Source organism: Nipponia nippon, unplaced genomic scaffold (assembly GCF_047370975.1).
Source record: "Nipponia nippon isolate SJK-2023a ecotype South Korea unplaced genomic scaffold, ASM4737097v1 scaffold_5, whole genome shotgun sequence".
Taxonomy (NCBI): domain Eukaryota; kingdom Metazoa; phylum Chordata; class Aves; order Pelecaniformes; family Threskiornithidae; genus Nipponia; species Nipponia nippon.
This window is the reverse complement of record NW_028262369.1, coordinates 24,602,427-24,624,718: the sequence shown is the minus strand read 5'-3', so window position 1 is coordinate 24,624,718 and position 22,292 is coordinate 24,602,427. Positions and strand designations below refer to the sequence as shown.

General features: G+C 37.8%; 1 protein-coding gene across 26 annotated transcripts in view; it reads left to right on the top strand.

The window, feature by feature from the left end:
• The window catches only part of FGGY (FGGY carbohydrate kinase domain containing), a 330,344-nt gene that overhangs the window by 284,632 nt on the left and 23,420 nt on the right, over window positions 1–22,292 (top strand). For all 26 annotated transcript variants that reach the window (XM_087730897.1, XM_087730882.1, XM_087730893.1 and 23 more), the window contains 5 exons: window positions 2,018–2,079; window positions 7,154–7,301; window positions 8,968–9,042; window positions 12,690–12,810; window positions 16,101–16,195. In XM_087730897.1, coding sequence (XP_087587023.1) covers window positions 2,018–2,079; window positions 7,154–7,301; window positions 8,968–9,042; window positions 12,690–12,810; window positions 16,101–16,195 — 501 coding nt within the window. The remainder of the gene's footprint in view (window positions 1–2,017; window positions 2,080–7,153; window positions 7,302–8,967; window positions 9,043–12,689; window positions 12,811–16,100; window positions 16,196–22,292) is intronic.

Here is a 22,292-nt window from a genome sequence, read left to right as displayed (position 1 = left end):
CTTGTCCATTTCTTTGTAAGAACACTTTTGAGAGGAGAAGTCTGTATGTGCTTAATCCAAAGCAGGTAAAGACACTTAAGGAAGCTCTAGAGAAGGATACAGCAAGTCAGTGTTTTCTGTTGGCTGGCTCAAGGTGGCACCACACTTAAAATCTACCATGACAGTTAGGGCATTTCAGAAAGATTATTTTAAAAATCCTTCCCATTCTAGTACCAGAGAGCAAGATGTTCCTGAGTCATTGAAGAAATTGCTGGAAAAAATGTATGATCTTGTTAGGACCCATAGCAAAACTCAGCTGTAAATACTGTTAGATATGTTAGGGAAGCTGTCTTATTAAAATGTTCTGAGTATATCTCATGTGGTTTTCTTGAGGTTGTGTGTACTGAAAACACATAGGGAGCCATAGGAGGAAACAGTGTATGTACACACTAGTGTGGAGGATAGGTTGCATTCATTATCTTTGTAATTTTAAAGCTGTGGTTGTTTTTAAGACCCTGCTTTCTCATACTTCAAACTCTCTGAAAACAAAAAAAAAGGACATGTTTTGGGATTCTTTTCATTGCTCGATCTATGCCCAAAGGTGGATTCTTTTCATGAAATTTGAACAGTCTGTTGAACTTCTTAAAACTGATACACTTCCTTTTAAAAAATCTCTAATTAATTTTTTATTGATACAGCTGCAGAAAAGTCTGTTGGATTTTGAAAATTGGTTCAGATAGAGTCCAAATGAAGAATTAAGAACTTGGCCTGTTTTGAAAAAGCTTGTTTGTTTGTCTGTCAGATGGGCTTTTGCACTGGATTTTCAGAATTTATAGGAAGAAAGATATTGCACAACAAAGGATGGCATGACATCATTACAAACTGTAAAATAAAGAATAGCAGAAAAGGGTTTCTAGATGCAACCCTCATGTGGCCATGTCTTGAATTAAGGGCATTTAAATATCTAAATTCATAACTTCTGTAACATTTCTGTGTAAACTGCTTTCATATCACACACGTATATGTGATATTTATTTATAGATTTAATTCTGAATTTATAAGCTGCTCCTATGTTCTAAAGAGATTATGCAAGATTCCAAAATTCAGACCTGAGCTTTGTTTTTAATGCATGCACATGTTTGAGTTTTGTCTTTGATGCAAATCTCAGAAAGAACAGGCATGCATTATTTCTATTGCTATGTTCAGACGTGTGCTTCATTATATGTTTTCCTACACTGGTTAAGGACTAGACTCATGCTGTTAAAAATTAAATACCTAATGTGGTTTGCTGCCAATAGGTATTGCCAAATATACTCAGTGCTCTTGAGTAGCTCTAGTTTGGCCTCCTTAGCTTTTACCGTAACCTCTGATGGGATATTATCAAGAGGCCAGAAAACCTGCTGAATTATTGTCTTAAAAGTACCTGATACTTTGTTTTGTGAATAATGGTAGCCACTCTGGGTTGAAAGGACAAACTGGTTTATAAATTTAGTATAAGACAGAGCCTATATTGATTTTTTTATAGCAATAATTGCTTGTCAGGGTATACATTTTGTTTCTTGCAATGAACACATGGAGCATCTATCAGGATGACAACACACCTTGTGTTTTATTATAACAGTGTGATATAGAAAGATGGCAGGGATTTGGGCCAAGAAGATGCTCCTGGTAGAATTCCGATGAAGGTATGCATGCAAGAGAATGGGTGAGACCAGAGGACATGCTCTCAGGTAGCGCTGGACAGGAAAAAAGTCATCCTTTCAGCTTCCTCTTCTGACTGAGGAGCTGCATGCTTAGCATTTTGCCTATTTTCGGTGCAGTATTGGTTGTTTTTTCTTACTGTTTTTAAGCCAAATCCTGAATCCAGTAATGTCAGTGGGAGTTTTGCCATTGGCTTCACTAGGACTAGGACTTAACACCTCATGAGTAATTTAGAAGCTCTCTTGTGTTTTTAAAGTTATGACACTGCATTACCCTTTTCCAGGACCAAACTTTTAAGATGTAATCATCCCAAAAATGTTGCTTTCCTCTTTTTCAGATAGATCATGTGGTCCAAGGCCATGTCGCGTTCCCGGAATTACAGTCAAAAGCTGCAACCAGGTCACTGTTCTTATTCCTTTATTGCATACCTGCCTTACAAATTGATGATACACTGCATTCCCAGCACTGCTATATCCTTATTCTGAAACAGGGGAATTAACAGTCTGATAGTGGGTTGGAAGTATTTACAAAGGCTTGCCAGGTGATTGCTCAAAGATGAAAGCTTTAAACTCCCCTCAGATACCTTCAGCATATCTAAGTGGTGATATTAACTTTTTGCTTTTCAACTTTTTTTATATCCAGTCCAGGGTATTTCTTGATACCATAGCATCAGCCCTGTTCAGCAGACCTCTATACCTTGGGCTAATGATGTGTCTTAATTCGTAGGTGACACTATTAAGCTCCAAGGATAAGATATAGCTTCATTAGGAATATATTATTCAGTATTTTTGGAACAGTCATCTAAAGGAAGGTATACAAATAGACACAAATAGAAGAGAGAAACCCAGGATGAATTTCCAGACAAAACTAAAGATGTAGGAGTGAATTGGAGGTAACTCCAGGATTGCTTGAGCGGGAGGCTGTGTGCGATGTGGAATTTTAGTTTGGTCTGCTTTAGAAGTGAATGAAGACAGTCCAGACACTTCTGTCAGATCTGGACTTTCTCAAGCTATTTTGGCTTGGATTCCTTTTAACATGGTTCACGTCACTCCCAGAGAGATCTTAGCTGAACAGTCAGGCACATAGGATGAAAATTTGATTCTCTCTTAATTTCTTTTTCCTCCTTAGATTAAAGAAAAAACCAGCAAACTCGGTATTTTGTCTTCAGTTTATCACTCTGGTCTAAAACGCAGGGGTCAGTCCTGATAGATGTATTAAGTGCATGCAGTTATACAGTTATTTTTAGTCCTCTCTGAGGGGTTAAAGCTACCTGATTTCTCTGGATGACCCTTCCATGCTTTGTAGTGCCCAATGCCTTAATTGTTTGTTAAGAACTTGACCAGGATTCCCAGAAATGTACTGGACTTCATTCAATATGAAATACATTCATGCTTCCTAGAATTCTCTTTGTTGTTCTTTAAAAAAGGAAATCAGGAAATAAATGCATCTGTGTATGTTTGGAATAAGGATTGATCTGGGTTTTTTTTCCAAAATTTTGGCTTCCAGGCCATTTTTCTGGTGCCCCCATATGAAGCACAAGCATAAGACAAACAATCAGTTTAGTCTGTAATGCCAGGATAAACTTTTTTTTTTTTGTCTTGGAAAAATGAGTATAGAGTAGCCTGCTTGTCTATACTTGGTCCGATACTGAACCGACTGACCCCAGCTAATTTTATAGTGCAAAAAGCTTGGATTGTGATGTGAATAGGACACTAAATACAGAATATCAGCAATAGAACTCCATGTTATCTGAGTCTATGGTGTCATAACTTTGGATTTGAGTCTCCTGCAGGTAGTAAAACTGTGGAGGATAGCATTGATAAAAAGGGTTATAATATTTTATAAAAAGGATGATAATATCTTATAAAGTTAATTTGCTCAATGGTATTTTTATAATGCTTTCCAGATATTACTCTCCTAATGAAATGTTTGGATAGCTATAAATTTAGTAAACAAGTCTCTTATTAATTGCCCCTATCCCCTTTCTCCCTGTCCTTCTCAAACATTTGTTAAATTTAAAGAATTTAATTTGAATAAACAAAAATCAGGAACTTTCCAATTTGAACTGAATTTTTCTCCTTACTTCTTCATTTCTTTCTACACATGGAGCACAAGCTTCAGCCTTATCATAGGGACTAGTAGCAGTAGCTATACAAGTGTGAGGCATTTTTTTAGTGAATAGTGTTGGCCCAAACTTTGGATTATGTGTTTACTTACATTAAGTCAATCACTTAATAAGAACATAGTGTCTTGTTTTGGGGGATTGTTGGTGATGATGGTAAATTATTTGCCTGGAAATCTCAGCAGAATATTTCAGAGAATCTGGTTTATTATGTTTAGCATATTCTCTGTGTGTGTGTAGGAATTTATATCTGTTCAGCTATTGCAAATGGTCATAGAAAGAAAACAAAATGAGAATTCCATACTTAGGTGTGCAGTTGCATCTTACCTTTATGTCCCATGCTAGGCGCAACACTGTGGAGAGTTAGGCTGGTTTTGTAGTGACAAAAAGCACATGCATGCCTAGATCATTAAAAAACAACATCTGAGGTCACAAATCCATGCCTCTTACTTGCTGCTGCCTATCACCTACTTCTGCCTTCCCAAGCCTGTCTTTCCTTTCCTTTCTCCCAGGCTCCCAATGCTGCTAATAAGTAGGTTCGGCAATGGCAAACTGCCTGCCGAGCAGCTGATCTTAGAAGCTCCACTGTGCAGACTTCTGTTCCTTTGCCTATACCAGGAGCAAGAGTTTCTAAGTTGTGTTTATCACTCTTTCAGTAATTTGTGGTAACTTGTTAGGGTGCAAGCGGCTTAGACAGACTTGCCAGAAACCAACTCCTACTGACCACTTGCGCAGAAGACCAGGCTTGTGCAACCCTCCTAGTACTATTCCTATGTTCTCTTTTCCCTTCTTTTACTGGAAGTGGAAAGGGTTGAATTACATTGAGGATTGTCTGGACAGCTGTAAATTTAGCATTTGGTCTAACTAATTGTCATACTCTGTGAGCAACAACAAAACTTGGTTTCTTTTATGCAGAAATTGCTTTGTAGATAGTACATTTGGTCTTTAGTCTATATATTGTGTAGGTCTGACACCTAACCATTACTGATACGGTAAAATCCAGGTAGGCTATAGTAGGAAATAAAAAGAAGAAATAATATGATCATATATGCTTTAATGCATAAATACTTCTCTTTCCTAGAATCACAGCTTCTAACTGTTTGACAGCAAAGATTATATGCCCTTTGGCGCTTTGTGAAGCGCTGTGTTTTAGGACAGAATTTCCTTTCCTTCACTTCTCAAGGCCATTTCCCCATCTAAAGAGAGAGCTCCTGAAGAAAAAGTGGTGAAGTGACACACACATTATCTATCAGCAATTCTGGGATCTTTCAAGCAGAACATAATAATCATATTTGGCAGTTCTCTATACCTCTAGGTGTTTTGGACCCCTTTTCTTTAGATTTAGAAATCTAAGATTTTTAGATTTTTTCCTGAAAGGTACCTGCTGGCATCTTCCAAGATACCTGAATAGATTAAATACCAACCTCTTGTTACTTTCTGAGGTTATGTCCCTAATATGAACATAACGCTGGGCAAACTTGCATTGATTTCTTATCCTCCACTTTCAACATAGTTCTTTTTTAATAGCAATAGCTTGTGCTCAACTCTGCAAGTCAGATCCAGCTGCTACTGATAGCTTTTCATAGAATTGAATAGAAAAAGCTCCAGAGAGCTGATGGTGTAATATTACATATAACACAAACTTGGTAGAAATTGGAACTGGCAAGTGTTTGAAGGATTTTGCCAGTCACTTAGTCCAAATGTAGTGCCTCAAACCCATATCTATATGTAGGAAAAGAAAAAAAAAAAAAAGTAAAAGGTGTGGAAAAAAAAGTGTAATTCCAAGGTTATGTGGATCTTAAGCATATCTGGCTGAACTTCAGCCTCTTTTGTACAGTCCTTGTGTTCTGTCAGAGCTGCATGAATGGCTAATCCTTGCGAGAGTAATCAAGCAACATGGAGCACAGATAGAAGCTGGGATGTCTGGTAGGTCTGTGGTTGAGTGAAGCTTTCCTTTCTTTTCCTTCCTAACAGTCAAGCCATGACTTAGACTGGAAATAACATGACTTTGTCCTTAGCATGTACTGCTTATAGTGCAGTCTTTAGGGATGTAGAAAATAGGCCACTTTTACAACAAGGGGGATAAAATGATTGTGACCTCAAAATTATCATAATTCAGGTCCAGGAAGACACATAAAGTACATTTTAAAGTATGTGAATAATGATGTGAATTAGTTATTTTAATGTCTTCCAAGTGTACTTCATTTTGAATGATACCCTCTGATAGCATACACATGGTAAGGTATAATTGAAAAAACATGCAGCTGAATGGTTGAATGCAAAGTATAAATATACAGCTGCTAGCAGGTCAGAAGTCAAACTAGTAAAGCATATGCCAAATTCCCTTAGGGATCTCATTAGTGCATGATTGAATATACATGTAGAGGCTAAATGAATATCACTGTTTGGGTCTATAGTGGATGAGACAATGACTAATCAATTGTAATTAGGGTTAGATGCTGTTATTGACCCACATGTCTAGAATTAAATGCCCCACTTGGAGATTTCCAAGGAGTTCAAAAATATATATGAATCTGTTTATGATAGTACGAGTGTTTGAAAAAATATTCTGAGCATAATTGCAACATTTTTTAAATGGAATGTCACTAGAGTCATTGTAAGCCAAAGCACTGAAGAATTCACCGTTAGTCCTAAGACTACTCTTGTTCCAGGAAAAAGTCTGTTGGATATTGTGGAGTTGGGTGTAGTATCTGAACTTAGATACAATCATATTGAGGCCCATGTTCGGCTCCTCCCTAAAATAGCAACCACTTGCTTTCTCTCCTCCACCCTTAGTGGTGCATTTTAATCATAACACACACTGAAATAATTATGGTTTAAAAAGGAAAGCTGTAAGTCCAGTGCTATTGATTAATCTGAGAAATTTTTAAACATTTGTAAAGGAATTTGATTTTCATTTCTGTCTGGAACCCTCCTTATTCCTCTCTCTCAGCTTTCTTTCCTCTAGCTTTCTCTTTCGCAGTGTCAGCACCTTTTTGTTAGAGACAAGAATCATCAGCCCCCAAAATATCAAACCACTCTGGCTCGTCTAGGGACCCGTAGGAGTCAATGTACAAACTCAAGATCACAAACTGCCATTATCTCCCCTCATCCTGTGGGATGAAGGAATTCAGATGGCCTGTTGAATGGACGTGCAGATAGACATCCCCACTGCCCGCACCCTGCAATGCCATGGGCTCGGCAAGCAGTCGTTTTTGCCTTTCTCCCGCTTTGTTTTAAATTTGGGATTTGGCATTCTGTGATGGATTTTCTGCATTTGATGGTAGTACAAATGTTTTATGTTTGATGAATAACCTCCCCCACTCTTTTTCCAACTTGTTTTTCTTCTAGTGCTCACAGTATATATACATACTTGAACAGTCACCTGGATCTGATTAAGAAATCTTTGCCTGTGGGTTTCCTCACTGTTGATTTACATGTTTGGCCAGATTTCCATGGTAACAGATCTCCCTTAACAGATCTGACACTAAAGGGCATGGTAAGAAACAGCCTGTCTTTGCAAAAAGGTCAATACAGGGTAAAAAAAAAAGCTTGGAAGGAGCTTTTTTTCAATTTTGAGCGTACTCCTCCTTAGCTATTTAAACTATCCCATAGGATTTGGGTTTCTTGCTGCATTTCGAAGTGTGCTAATGTTTCAGTAGAAAACCAGAGATCACTGTAGTTGAGATATCACTACAGCCACATTTATTTTCTAAAAATACGAGGAGTGTTGTGTGTGTCCCAGTATCTTTCCTAGGAATCACATTTCAGAGCACTGACTAGCAGCGCTTGCTGTTGTTAACTCATCTGTCTACCAAATTTTGCGTTTCTGTTGCAATGAATTTCAACAGAAATTTGAGTATGCCTATCTGGGAAAGGAATGAAATATTCTGAGGAGAGATTGCTTGATTTAAAAGATAAATCTTTAGTAAATGTGCTGTATTGGAGTTCTTGAGTAGTAAATTTCAGCAGAAACTGAAAAGCTCCTCTGCTTATTGATAAAAATGGGTATAGGTGCTCTCATGATTGGAAATATGCCACCATGGTTCTTCATACATCTTTGTTCAAAGGTAAACCTGATCTGATTCTGGCTTGTGGTTTTAAAATTGCTACTTTTGGAACTTAAAGGGATTGAAATATTGTGTTCTATACAAAGAAGTTTTCAGAGCATTGCAGTCTGGGACCAGAAAGAGAGCCTCTGCTGGGGAGGTTTTCAGCCCATCTTTAAATGTTTGGATGTTTCTCTTCACTGAACTTCGTGGTGGTAGATCAGCTAGGTCACAAGCCAGGACGTTACTGTGCAGAACTGTAACTGTAAGAAAATCATAGGGGTATAATTTGGTGATGTCAAAATACCTAGCGATTAATGCAAAAATGTACTTCCAAATGGCATAATGAGCTTGAAGCAAGCATCTCAAGCTACTCACCGGCACCAAAATCTGCTGTATTTGAGGTTGGGATAGGAAGGGGTAGGCATAAGCACTGCAACACGTTTTAAACGACAAACAAGCAAAACATTTTAAAAAAAAAAGGCATATGTATTTCTGGGTCCTAATAATACCAGTATTACTTTATGAAAGAATTATATGCTGCAGCAGATTCAGAATTTCCTTGGTATGATGGCTATATGCAAATACTGGTAATAGCAACACAGTTTTTTCTGCAACAATTATGGCTGCATTCAGGTCTTGCCTATGCTGATATTAATCCAGAGTAACTACAGTGCAGTATTGATTTATGCCAGCGTAACAGAGGTTAAGATATAGTCTTTAATTATTAATTGTGTTTCAGTGTTAGGGAGCTTGGAAGGGAGAGGGAGAAATGCTTTTAAAAAGTTATTTTTATGTAATAGTATTTTCATATTATTACATTAAATACGTTCACGAGCAATATCTGAGTCATAACATAAAACTGTCAGAGTTAATCTATCTCTGATCCCATACAATATGATGTTTGTTCTTTATTTCTTTGCAAGGACGAGAACAATTTATGTGGTTCTTCCCAAGGTCAGGAATAACATGTTTAACATAACATTATGTGTACAGCTCACAAAAGTAGGGCTTAGAATTAGCACTTAAAACTTGTTACAACAAGAAACTATAATAGAAAATAATAGAGTTTTACTTTAGCTGGATTTGTACTTTTTCTTTTTGATCTTTGCACAGGTTGTTGGACTAACATTGTCTCGAGGTCTGGATGAACTTGCCCTTATCTACTTGGCCACGATTCAAGCCATTGCTGTAAGCCATTTTAAGTGCATAAAAGAATAAATGAATTGTCCCATGTTTTGTGGCAGACTGATCATTCCCTTCTGCTAAACAGATTTCTAATAATAGATGAATTCATTTAATGGACTTCTTAAAGGAGCAAGATATTGTTTACTCACATTGGTGACTACTCCCTACTGTAGGATAATCGACAGACTGTGGAGAAAATGCTCCCCTGAAAAGTTTTCTCCTTATGGCAATTCCGTAAATGGAGCTTTTGCCTCTAGTGCAGTTGTGAGGAAAGAGGCTGATACTATATGGGACAGTGTTAACATCATGGGCTGTCTAGAGGGAAGCTGAGAGAGTGGAAAGAAAAAGCTTTGGCAATTGTATGAAGGAACCCGCGCTCCCCTAAAATGCCTCAGCTTCAGATTGTTCCTAAATCCATGGATTTCCCCTGCTTGCCTGTTAGATGGGTCAGAACAGTGTACCACAGCGAGTCAGAGTGGGTCTGCGATTCAGTTCATGCTACAGGCTGAACAGACCAGATCTCATTCCTCCCTCGGTTTCTCTGCTGCAAGGCGAGCAGTTGCCTCACGCGTAACATTTCCAGCTCATGGCTGTGTTTCTGTAAAAGCAGACAGAGGGACCATCTTTATGAAAATGTCCTGGATGTGTGCTAACATGCAGAGATGGGTAATTTTATTGGAATACTTTTGTTTCTGCCATAATTTTCTCTGGAAGCCAGGATTTCCAGTTCACCAGAAGTTCTATTTTGAAGGGAAAACCTGGGTCATAGAAGCTGTTTTGAAACCCTGGTGCAGGGTATTTTCAGTGGGGCATGCTATCCCCAGGCATTTGGTGACTGAAATTGGCATTCTTTTGACATCCTTTTTGTGATTTTTTTTTTTTTTAAAGTTTGTTGAACTTGAGGTGTTTTTGCAAAACATTAACAGTTTGATGAATTGGGGAGTTTTCCTGACAAAACTCTGCTCAGTTGGAAAACTTCCAAACTCCTCTGCTGGTTAAACAACAACTTTGCTAGGCAGGGTCAGCCATCTGGGATATAGAGGGTGGGTGGCTGCTGTAAATTTACTGTGAATTGTACATCTTATGTGTTAACCCTCCCTCTTCAGCAAATAACGAGAACTTAACCCCGGCCTGGAATTCATTGTTGTGAGTTTTGATCCTTTTTAAGATTAATGTAGCTTGGTTATACCTGATGCTTCAGTATAATCCCACCATTTAAATAAGAATGTCTAGGAGAGTTTAAACAGTGCCAGCGACTGATACTGCCCCCTGACAGAAACTTTCCAGTATCGAACAGGTGCTCCGTTATTATATCGTGCTAACGAAGTGGAAACGTTCTCTGCTGGAAATCCTGGGAAAGTCACCTATTATCTCATTATATGATACAACTCAAATTTTATTGTAAGACACAAAACCCGTGTTGAACACTTAATTCAGCATTTGCATATCTTTTTGGTAGCTAATTGCACTGGTCGTGAGTTTTAATATAAAAAGGCCATACTGTAGTTTTCATTGTAAGTTAATGGAAATTAATTTTTCTTAAAACACTATTGAAACAGTAACTAAAAAGTAAACAGAGTAGACTTGGGTTTGACTTGAGATATTTACTAACTGCTAATGTGATACCTAGGAAATTTAATTTTCCTCCCATACTCCGTCACTCCCAATTTTAGCTTCAGTTTTGTTGAAGGAAACAGTTCTCGTTCAGGACAGCCCCAATCCTGTACCATTAGCCGTCCGGCTTCAATGGGTACAAGATAGACTTTAAACCTAAGTAAAAATCTTGTAAAAAGTGTAGGCCTGCCCACAGAATGTTAATCTCTAGTTTTCTTTTCAGCAGGAGACGCTTTTTTCTTTTTATATAAAATTTGCATTTGAAGCCCCTCAATTTGCATTTTCTCCAATCCAGGATTAAATTAGTCCCCCCCCACCCACAGTGACATAAGTCTGGCTTTAATTTAAATTGCTATGTGAATACAATTTTCCAGGCAGGTAAACACAAAATAATTTTCACAGCATGTTCTTTCTCAGTGTCTTTGACGTGTGTATGTTGTGAGAGAAGTTGTTAATAAATTTGAATTTCAGAAGTAGTGCGAGAGAATATCCTTTTAACTATTCATTGCAAAATGCGATGCAACAGTTAGACTGATGAGAACATGATCAGAGATATAATTGTGGCGGTCAAGTCCGTTCTGAGGAGACAGATTCTTTTTAGAGCAGTTTATTTTTCCATAATTAAAATTGTGGCTGTGTGATTTGGAAATTAGCCCTCTGTGTCAATAGGGAAGCGATGGATTTAGTCAGCTGGTGTTGCGGCTGCTAAAGTTCCTCATAACTGCTTGTCTGAAAAACCAAAATACATTTGAAGGCCTATCCAAAGTGGTGCCAGTCATTCATAGTAAACGTCTCCAGTCTGATGAAACTCTGCTAGCTTCAATTTTCAGTAGTTTTTATTTGAAGAGGGGTTTATTGCAAGCTGCAGACCTCTTAATGAACTTGCAGCATAGCATAAAGAAAACTTAAAACGACAGTTTGTGAAAACTTTGACCAGATTGTGTCTTGTGGGGAATCTACCTACAAAGAGTCAGCTTGGGCAAAATTTTGGCTTGAATTTGGCATTTTGTCAAGTCTGAGCTTCAAAATTAACTTCCAAGGTATTATAAAGAGCTGCAAATTATTTTTGGACAAGTAGTTTGTCAAAGAAATGGAAAATGTTCTTGCAAGAGGGAAGAGGGAGAAGGTTGACTTCAGTGAGTAGTTGGAGGCAAGCAAAGCAAACAAAAAGAGAAAAGATTTTTTTTAAAATGACAAAGCATTTGCTTTCATCATTTGCGAAGTGGAACACTGAGCTGTTCTAATTTGAGTTTCTCAGAATGGAGACTAAATGAAAAGTTTAAAAATATGCCTACATTTCAGATGTTTCAATTAATCCAGGCATGAAATGGAACATTTTATTTTGCATAGGGCAAAGGCCAAGAGAAATAGTTAAGCCAATACAAAATTCTTCAGGTTTTCCTTTTTGCTGAAAAGACAGAAAATAGTTTTTTATTTGCTCCTTTTTTTGTCCTGTTTTGCTATTTGGCTTCAGAATTGAAATCACTTTACTGAGAGTGGTTTTCAGATGCTGTCATACAAAGTAAATAGAAGTTTTTGGTGGGGATGTCTTTGCCATGTAAGTTTTAGTTCTGGATCTGGAAGTGTTTTCCGTAGTCTGCCGCGCTTGGTCACAAACAGCTGCTTATCACTGCCTTCAGTTTTTCCTGGTGCCCATTTCTCTGTCTTCTCATAATCTCTGTCTTCACCGTTGTTGGTACTTCCCTGTAAGCCCCATTTCCCTGTGTTATTGTGTACTGGTGCATCTTCGCTTCTTCAGCCAGCCCCAGGATGTTTCCTGCAATATGCTGTGCCCATGTATTTCCCAATTCTTTGTGCCATCTGTTTGATTTTTCTAGTTCTTAATTACAATGCCTGTTACTGGCTGGAAGCTAAGCAGAGGCCGTACCCCTGCAGGTCTGTTCCCAGCCCTGAGGTTACTGGTAGGGGCAGTTAGTAGCATCATTCTTTTTAGCAAATTGTGCTTTAAGATCTGTTCCTGTGGCTGCTCTCCTGTGCTCATCTGTTTTGTTTTATTTTTTTTTCCCTTTTTGAAGTTAGGAACAAGACATATTTTGGAAACTATGCAGGCTGCAGGGCATCATATCAACACACTGTTTCTGTGTGGTGGGCTGAGCAAGAACCCTCTCTTTGTGCAGATGCATGCTGACATTACTGGTAAGTTAGAGGAAGTGCGGGGAGAGGAGTGTAAACTACTGTATTTTAGGTAGCTAAATACTGTGTCTTTGGAAAAATAAATGCTTTCTTTATATAGAACTGTATTTTGCTGGTTGGCCAAAAAGTGTGTAATGAAAAGTTACTTCCTGCGAGACTGGATTTCCTGAAATTTAAAGACATTTGAATAACACAGAGATGCGGTGCAAGCAAAGCTCCATACTTCGTATTGTTAGGAAACAGACTGCTGGAGAAACCTCCAGCATGATTTCCAGTCTGTGGATCTTAGACTTACAGGTTTTTTAAGAAAGTGCGATTGAATAAATATAAAAACTTTGTATGGAATTTTGAAAACTAATATGTATAAATTACATGTGAGAGATGTTTCTCACCATCAGATTTTTATTTTTAAAAATTATTCTAGATCTTCTATAGAAATTACTCCATTCAGTCAGATTAGAAGAACTTACTTAGACAGGGATAATGCCCAGTACATTTTGTAAGCGTGTTTTGCGTAAGATGTGTGTTACTAAAATCTCTACTAGCTTCATCCTGTTTGAATTCTGTTCGACTCCTGACACTTCCTGCTCGTGCTGGACATTGTATCCATTCTATAGGACAGTTCTTTTCTGAATTACTTCCATGTCTGTATCATTAATATGGTTTAGGGGACAATTCCTGGATCCTTGCTCCTGCATGGTGTTGCATTTAGTTTTGTAGAATTCCTGATGGCTGGAAGGTCCTGGGTATGTGGTTCATTACAAGAGGAGGTCTCAGGCTTGCATGGTATTTTTGGTCTCCCTTTAGCCTGTGTGTGTTGAACATCTTAGCACACCTGTGAGTCAGTTGAATATACTTTAAAAAATGTGGAAAAAATAACAAAATTTAGTTTAAAGGACTACAGAGAAACTTTGAATGATGTGTGTTTTGGGTATATTTCAAATTAAGACCAGTTGAGCTGTCATGAATAAAGTTTAAGGCTCAGATTTGAGGCATTTGGTCTGGAGATCTGACTTGCCCTAACATCAAACCATGCTTTATAACCTTGATGTAGGAGGGAAGATGAAAACATGCTCTGTGTACTTACCTGAGATGAAAACAGAAATGGAGAAGCAAAAAGCATAATGCCTATTGAGCTTAAAATTCACTAAATACGTTGTAGTCAAAGTGGTACTTTCTGTTCGTGAAAAATTATGTTGTCAAGTGTGTGCCTTTCCTTGTATAACTCAAGTGTTTTAGGTGAATTTCAGCTACGTGTAGAGTTGGGGTGCTGGTTCATGATGTGTAAAATAAAAGATCCGTGGAAAGGTATTCTGATTAAAATGTAATCAGAAGTTCTTTGACTGTAACTAATGGCCAAGTACAATTCAGCACAAAAAGGCCTTTTTGCAGTCTGGAGTTCTCCCCCATTTGTAAAATCAGTGACTGACAAGGGATGTCAGAGTTCATCTAACTGAAATGCTCTCGGTTGTGTTGAACTCATTAGAGCCTATCAGATAAAATAACTAACATTCCAGGATCAATCCCCCATTCTTTCCTGAAAAGAAAAAAATCTGAATATATTATTGTTAGCTGCAAATGCCCATGACTCAGCCATGCAGACATCCAATAGATAATTTCGCAGGCCACTTAAAAAGTATCTTGATCTTTTTGTTTGCCTGCTAAGAATTCTGTATTCATTCTGATGATGCAGGAAATGTGCAGTAAATTTTAGAGCACGCTGAAAATTGCTTACTGCTTCAATGCCTAGCAAACAGCCATGTAGCTGTAAGCTTAAGGTTTTGGATTTTCTGTTCCAAGTTGACCCAAGTCCTGAGCTGTGGTCCATCTGAACCGGAGGAATGCTCAGGTGACTGATCCTACTCTAATATTTTTCAGGTGGATTTGTTTGGTCAGAGAAATTTAAGGGATGCTGTCATTACACTAGTTTGCTGTTAGTAGTCATTCCAGCAATCAAACAAGGTCTCACTGTATGCACTTTATTTCCCTATCACTCTGCCTGTGCTAACTGTAGGAAGAAATGGCATAAAGACCACTGTGGCCCCTTTATGTCATTGAAAGTTGATTGTAAGGAGCTTTACACTGGTGGAACAGTGCAAAGTTAGCATAATGTAAGTGGATGCTTGGGGTGCAGGGTGAATTTGCTTTGTATCAATAATTATTTCTGATACTAATTTTATTTCTCATTTTGAAAAGTGTGTATTTGCCTTTTCCTCTGTAAGAGTTGTTCATGGCTCACTTTAGATCTTCCTCCAAATTTCAGCTCCTTCTAATCTTACAGCTGGCTCTCAGGAGCAGCATTTTTTGGGGCGTAATATCATTGAGGCTATTCACAGAAGGAAGCCCTCCTCCCACCACTGTGTTTGCATCATCATTCATTGAATGAAATTATCTCAGTAATGGAAATTTAGACACATGCAAAATACTGCAGGAATATTAAATTCACTGGCTTAGTGTGGATGAATGTCTAAAGTGTAGCTAGAAAAGTATTTAGACTTATGCTATTGTTTTAGGGCTTTTTTAAGGAGAATTAAGAAAGCAGGCAGATTTTTATTTGTTTATTACCCTTTTTCCTGCTATTACATTAGTAATACAGGTCTTAGAAAACTTTGTGTGAACCAAGGGAAAGTATGTTCATGACAGTACCCATGGGTGATGAAACAATAATTTTTAATTCTACTTCAGAATATATATTGAGTTTGTTTGTTTTTCCAGTGTTTTAATCTTGTTTTTGAATATCTTGCACAATTTGGAAGACAATATTTCTCTTACGATTTCATACATAGCTTGTGAAAGTTTGCTACTCATATTTTCATGTCTTCCAGCAAAACCAGACTGGCTTTGTTGGCTATATATTTAAAAACAAATACAAACAATCTTTTTTTTGTTTGTTGCAAAAGAAACAAAAAGGATACCACCCTGTTTTCCCCTCGAGGTCAACTTTTAATAGGCACGTGGGTTTGGAGGGTGTGGGTAATAGGTTTATACCAAGCCCTTTAAGGTAAATAGCCAGTGTCAAAGATCTGGGGCTTTGTTCTTTGTATGCTTTATGTTCTGCATTAATATTTTGCTGAAATTGTTTTATTTAAATTCTGCATTTTTCTTGGAGCCTGGAACCACAGAGCAGAGAGATTTACATGAATCTACAGTAGACTGTAGCTCTGAATGGGGTTGTGAACATGGTTTTCAAGTCCTTTTTGATTCCTTTTTTCTTTGTATTTTTTGCTTTAATTATTTACTGTGCCGCTAGTGCTGTATTCTTTCTAACAGAGGCATGGCTTTTTCTTGTATAGGCAAGCCTGTTGTCCTGTCCAAAGAAGTGGAGTCTGTTTTGGTGGGTGCTGCTATTCTTGGAGCTTGTGCTTCTGGGGATTTTGCATCTATACAGGTATGCAGTACCTGATTTTTTTATTTTTTTTTTTTTCATTTTTAATGCATTTTACACTTTGACATTTGGCACTGTGCGCAGACTTTAATTCAAGTGGAAAAGTTTGTACCTTCTGTGCAGCCAGACATGAGCCAGCATTGCTTTCTCTCCACCCTCTTTTTAACTTCATATGTTATTTAGGTGTATTGAAGACTCATTTGTCTTTTGACTGTAGGGACGTGCAGGTAGAAGCTGCTGTCTATGAAGTTAGGCCATGTAATTTTACAGACAAAAAAAAGAATTTGGCAAGGCTGTGATCCTGCAAGAAGGTCACGCTTTCATCTCAGTTATATTTGTCCTACTTTCCTTCCTTCATATTGAGGAATGTTAAACATAAGAAACAACATAGCGCTATTTATGCAGTAAAAAATGACACACCTATACCTCTCGTCTTGCCCGCAGTGAATGCAGAGTTAATAATGAGGATGGAACTTCATGTTTATTCATGTTATTTCAATCCATTAACAGTTGTAAAAGTAGCAGTAAGGCTTTTATGTTCAGTGGATCGGCCAAAGAATGACTTAGCTTCATTATTATAAACAACAGTAGTATACAGAAACCTGAAGAAGGGTCTGAATGCCCAAAATGATATCTGTTTTTCCACCTGGCAATTCCACTGGTAGAAGACATGTCCTGTCCCCAGGCTACACAAGGACACTAAACAGTACATTGCATCCACTTGGACAAAATTATTTATCATGATGGTCCCTATGGTGCGTATCAGGCACAGATATTTGTAGATGAAATTTTGCACAAAAACTCATCAGAATGTATTTTCTGAATAGGGCATCAGCTTCTCAACCTAGTTAAATTGACGCAGTTCCACTGGAATCAATGAAGAGCTCAACATAAGCTGAGGAACTAGGCCGTGTTTGGCATTTTTCCAAATATGAAATTTCCAAATGTGAATATACTACAGTGTGGTATAGGTTAGCAGGAGGAGCAGTTTCCTTTCATAAGAATTTTTCCATTAAAGTTAATCCCATTGCAACAGATATACAGTACAATATATATCTGTATTTAATAATTCTAGTGCTTGCAAGGAGAACTTGTTTTGATAAATACAATTTCAGTAGCAACTTTTGGTGACAGGACTTCATATTTCTTTCTTACTCTTTATTAATCTTCTGCCTTCAGATATGCAGATATTTCCTCCCAAGTTTAGGATGTTTTGCACTATTATGCAATAACTGAACATCTCAAAACTGATTTTATTAAGTCTGTCTTCATAACCATTAGAAAAATCTAATGCTGTGACATTTTCTGTGATGTGTTTTTGTATAATTTTGGTATATTCATTCACCTTTAGTTTTTAATGCTGCCCTTTATATATAAAAATATTTCAGAAGCATATCCAATAATGTCAGAACAGATATGTATCTAGACATATGTACATATATGTCAGCCTGCATAGCGCACTCCTTCAGAAATCTTTTTCAGTGAAACTAGATCCTTTGAACCAGTCATGTCACATACTTTTTAATTTAAAAAGTGTTTACTCTTTTACTGTGATGGTACGTCAGGAGGTTCCAGCCTCTTTGGCTATGGGAATGTGTTTTGGCTTGTCATAAGTACAGTGCAGGTTCTGTGGGTCTTCCTGGAGTAAACTTCTCCGAAGTGCTTACCTGTGACTGTCGGGAGCCGGATTTGATGACTACTTATGCTCCCTTCCTTTGCTTGAATCAAATAAGTTAATACCAGTACATAAAGAAAAAGAATGAGTGCAAATTTCAATGCAGTGGATAAGGAGTCTGCATAAGGAGTCTGATTTCCCAAATGCAGCCTCTGACTTTTTCAGTGCTTCAGCAGCTGTTTGTGTAAGGCCTGGTTCCAAGGGTTTTGCTAGTCAGCAGGAGAGTTTCCTTTTGTTTCACTGAATTACAGGTCAAGCCCATGGGCTTTCCTGGGATATCTCTAAGACAGAAAAGGGGAAAGTAGTTTGGAAACTACTGCTATTATACATCCCACTGGGCATTTGTAGCATGTTTCTTTCCATCATACTGCCTGTGGTGATCACTGGGAGCCAGGTGAGACCCTGAATCCTATCCAGGATGCCACAACGTCGCTGCAGTGTGAAGAAACCACCTGCTAAGTGTTTTGGCTTAGTGTGGGTTCAGAAGATTGTTGTTAAAGAGGTGTCACCTATGGCAGTATCAGTTGTATCATGCAGGAAATAGTCTAGGTTATGTAAAAATATGTTTTAAAGAATTCAGCTACATGAAATCAAGAAACAAGAAACTAAATAAATGTCTTTTGAGGGAGAGGGGAGCATAAATACATATGTAGCATTGCAGTTCCATAGCCGTCTCTTAAATTTATTTTTCTGCCACGTCTTCCAAAGCAAACCTTACTTAGAGGTGTTGCTGCAAGTATTCAGCATTGTTGTAGACTTTGCAAATAATAGAAGTTATTATCTGTCCTCTAAATAGATGGTTTATGCTTAATTATTGTGCTTTCCAAAGCTCATTGTTTGCTCAGTCTGATATTAATGGAGAAAATTGTGTGGTTTTTTACCCTCTTTCCTTATGTCTATGTTTGTTTGACGGGGAATTTTTACTGTATTTGTCCGAGTGATTTTGGTCACGTTTCTCAGAATAATTTTTGGACATTTCCACTCAATATCAAAATCAAAATCAAAATGTTTAAAAGCTATCTGGTTTTCATGGGTTGGCTCAAAATCACTTCTGATAATCTTAGTCTGGCTTTAACATGCTCTGCTGACAAAAGGACCGGCTGCTGAACAGACATGTGAAACCCACTAGTGATAAGCAATAGCACTCTCCCAGGGCACCTCGTATGGAAGTATGTGCATGTGTGCTATGTAGTATGTGCACAGTGAGTGATGCTTCAGGGAGCCAGTGAGCCTATGGAGCAGGGCTGTTCTTGTGTCTGAATGCTAATTCTGATGCTTTGGGGATGTAATGTGCATTAGATGTTAGATTTGACCTGCTTGTGCATTCTGTCAACGTGGGGATTTTCGGGCATGGGGCAGTCAAGTCAGACCCGCTGCTCCAGCAGTCTGCTCTTCACTCAGAAAATCTGGACACACAGAGAAGATCCTCAAAATCTACCAGGGCATCACTTTTAAATAGAGGAAAGAAAAGATGGGTCATCTAGGGGAGACCCAACTCTATGGTAACCTTATATAGTAATTAGAGTTAGGCTTTATTTAGCTTATGGTTAAGAAAAGCATTGGAATTGGATGGCATTTTCTTAGGAGTAAAGTATGTGGATGTGGTGGTTGCTGTTACTCTCATACGCCTGTGCTATCTTGATGCTTAGTCCTGTGGCATTCCATCATCAGGATTTGGAAATGGGGAAGTGTCTGCTTCAGAGACATTTTGGAGGATTGTTTTTCCAAGGACTGGCAGCTTACTTACCTACATATTGCTGTGTAGTGAACCCAGTCAGAAGTGTATGTGAGAAAACAGGATTCTCACCCTTCACTTTCTTGGGCAGTTGCCCACAGTGGCTGGAACACTAAAGAGCTTTTCCCCTGTCCTTTGGTATCCCTCAATAAATTTCTTCTCACAAAGAAAGAAGGACCAACGTACCTCCTGTCTCCTTTCCCTTTCCATAATACAGCAGTGACTATTTGCAGGATGCAGCATTTTGTTCTAATTCTTAATTCTCATATCTTTTCATTCTTATTTTGAGTGATTTGTGGAGTAAAGGTTTTCATGCTTTCTATTGAGCACATCTGTATTAGTACCAGAATTCTCAGTATGCTGAGCTTTTGCAAAGAAGCATTGGAAATGAAGGTTACTGCAAAATTTGTAACCATGCAGGTTAATTTGCTAGATTCTAGTGTGGTTTGAAATGCTCAAGTCCCTTGAAGCTGCAATTTCATCTTTAGGTAATTCTATCAAGGAAAGATTTATAACCTCCATCTCTCATGCCTGGTCACCATATGTTGTTGCTTCAAGGAATGTTGACTTCCCTACTTTCCTCTTCGTTTACTCTCTCTGCATTTTTCTCCTCTGTGGTAAAACTGAATTAAAACAATTGGTCTACCAAAAAGGAAAAAGAACACACAGTGTGGCAAGTTATTACCCATTTCGTCTTTTGGTTATTTAGTGTCTAGAATCTCCAGAAAGGCAAGAAAATCTTGTGAATGTCTTCTTGCAATTTGGGTTATCTTTTCATTTGCCCCTACAAATGGTACACCTTTTTTCTCTTAGTGGTTTTGTTATGTTTTGAGTGTTGTGCCTATGAACCATAACACAGCTTGGTTGAGTCAAAGAAGACAGTGCTGTGTAATATAGTATGACATAAGGATTTTTGAAATATACACTGCATTTTTGGTTTTTGGATTTTTGAAATATGTGCTGCATTGAATGAAATAACCTTAACATTGCTGGCTTAGATGGGTCAATTTCTTGGTTCTAGCCATTCCTTTCATGCTGAGCAGCAGGATCCTGGTTTTCTATGTGATTGTTTCTGTAGTAAAAATATAGTTTCCGGTTTAGCCAGCCAGCAATTCCTTCTCAGTAAAAATGTTCAATAAATAAATGTCAAAGTTTCCAGTATATCCTCATTACTCTGCCTCACTTGTATGTAATTGAAAATGGGAAGAAGGTGCTGTTTTATTTGGCAGTCATCCAGCTCTTTTTTTTTTTTTTTTTTTTTGGATAACCTACTCTTTGGGACAAAGCTGTACACCAGGGAACAGGATTATTGCGTTATAAAATCCTGCAGCCCACTGACTATTCCTTAATTGCATATTAAAGCAATTAATAAAATTACCTGTATGAAACCAGATTACCAGATTTATTTTGGATTTGCTGTCTTAACGTGGGTCACTGTTACTGGCCGCTATGGAAGAGAAGAAACTTTGTATGATTTACTATAATACATTTTACTGCTAACTTTCTGTAATCAGCTTCCAGTAATAATTTTTGGTGTAAAACATTGAGCTAGAAATTAGAGTCTACATGTCTACAAGATTTTTCAGGTATAAAATTGACTTTTAAGGGAGGTGTAGTCTTTGTTAGTTTTGGTTGTTATGAAAGTTGGTGGTATATCCTGCAAAAAGATAGGGAAAAGCTTTTTCGTTGTTTTTATAAAGCAGATTGGAGGTATATAAAAATTAGCCAGATTCTATAGAAAGAGGTGTTAGGTAGTTACCTAATCAGTGGGTTAGCTGAATTATTTAGCAGCAGTAGCAGTTGAGCAAGTGAAGTACCCCTTAGGTACAATTTGCAGCTCTGGAAGCTGTGTGGATCAAGGTCACCTGGCTCGCCTTCAAGATAATGGACACAGAGGCCATAACTATGAAGGAGATATATTGCAGACAGCGGTTTGAAGTTATGATGGTGCAGGTGAAATGATTCACTCATAACTCTGTACTAAGGAACTTGAAAGAGTTTTGTTCGTGCACTGCTTGATGATGCTTAATTTAATGGACATCTCAGTTGTCTAAGGAAGTTGGTGGGTGGTATAGCACAGAGGATGAAATCAAATAACAAAACCCACATTTTTAATGATCTTTATAAGACAAGGTTTATAAAGATCAGCCAGGAAGAACATGTGATATTCAGTGTATTCACCTCCTAACAATGAAAATGTCACAGACTACCATGAATGTAAAGAAGTTCTTGAGTGCAACAGTTAGTCCACAACCTTGGTAATGGACCAACTGGCAATTGTGAATAGACAACATTTCATAAGAACACCCATAAATAGTACTGGGACATACTCAACATTTCTGCTGACAGAACTGGAGGGGATTAGGCTATTTCCATTTCTGGATCAGGCAGTCTCTTGTGTAATTTTATTCCACTTATTTCAATGGACGTGCTTCAGTTGATGATCTGATCCTCTATTCCTCTTCCAAAGCATTACCTGTCAGGTCATGGATTGAAATTAATACAAGCGTCTTGCTGATTTCCATATTTTCAAAAGCAAGAACCAAGTGAAAGACCAGGGAGGGGATAGTTTTTTCCTTAGACTGGTAATAACTTGGGAAATCAAAAGAGGAAATAAAGTGACTTCTCCGTGTTGAGTTAGGGAATGTTGCCTTCCCTCATCTCATTAAAAATTTAAAGCACTCTTGTTT